Source organism: Mizuhopecten yessoensis, unplaced genomic scaffold, assembly GCF_002113885.1.
Source record: "Mizuhopecten yessoensis strain PY_sf001 unplaced genomic scaffold, ASM211388v2 scaffold8983, whole genome shotgun sequence".
NCBI classification, from domain to species: Eukaryota; Metazoa; Mollusca; class Bivalvia; order Pectinida; family Pectinidae; genus Mizuhopecten; species Mizuhopecten yessoensis.
In genome coordinates this window covers 31,908-32,977 of record NW_018407820.1, presented here as the reverse complement: position 1 = coordinate 32,977, position 1,070 = coordinate 31,908, and the positions used below count along the sequence as shown (strand labels likewise).

Below are 1,070 nucleotides of genomic sequence, written 5' to 3'. Positions count from 1 at the left end.
GGATGTTCCGAGTTAGCCACAACACATTCAGCATACTTCTGGACTTTTTGAAAGATAATCCTTAAGTTCAACCCGCTGGCCTTGAGGGGAGAGAGTCGGTTCCTTTGGAAACACAGTTACTCCTAACTCTTTGGTATATGGGAGGGCAAGACACCATTACTAAAATTGCAGACCGCTCCGGTGTATCAGAATCGTCAGTTATAGCATCCAGAAACAGAATTGTAACTGCTTTTTTGAAAATGAGCCATACATTTATTGCATGGCCCAGTGTTCAAGAAATGTTAGAGGAAGAGGATAAATTCAGTCAGAGAAATGGTTTCCCAGGAATTGTGGGAGCTATCGATGGCACTCATATACAGATAAAGGCACCTCGCATGAACTCACAGTCACATGTGAACAGAAAATGTTACCACTCTTTACAACTTCAATGCGTGTGCAGGCATAACATGTTGTTTTCCCACGCTTCTGCTGGATACCCAGGAAGTGTCCTCGATGCCAGGGTTTTAAAAAACTCGGACTTATGGACCGATGGGTTGGCCAAATGCAACATGGTTCATCACATACTTGGGGATGGTGCTTATCCACTCAGAAAATGCTTGTTAACACCATGTGTTGTTGCATACATTTGTTCGACTTTTGACCTTGAGGTCAAGATCAGTGACCTACTTACATTGCACTGCACATTCTCTCTGGGTGATGCATGTATGAAGTTTCATCATGATATCTTCGACGGTTTAAAAGTTACACAACGTTACAAGATCATTCATTCGAAGGGGAGACATACTAAAAAGATACAAGAAAATAATTTTGTATTCACATGTAACTTCCTGGGAATCACAGCTCACAAGTATTTTATTAGGTCACCTGAGCTTTAGCTCAAGTGACCTATTGCTATCCGTTTTCGTCCGTCGTCGTCCGTCGTCCGTCGTCCGTTAACATTTTACATTTCAAACTTAAAGTCAAGTTCTGCTGGGCCGATTGAACTGAAAGTTGGTAGGAATGATCGCCTCATGGTCCTGACAAAGTGTTGTTATTTTTCGGGTCGATCAGAAATCCAATATGGCCGCCAC

The 1,070-nt window shown here is 42.4% G+C and overlaps 1 protein-coding gene across 1 annotated transcript in view; it reads right to left on the bottom strand.

Moving 5' to 3' along the window:
• Positions 1–763: 763 nt before the first annotated feature.
• The window catches only part of LOC110456960, an 8,133-nt gene continuing 7,826 nt past the window's right edge, over positions 764–1,070 (bottom strand). The window contains exon 2 of the mRNA XM_021508030.1: positions 764–783. Coding sequence (XP_021363705.1) covers positions 764–783 — 20 coding nt within the window. The remainder of the gene's footprint in view (positions 784–1,070) is intronic.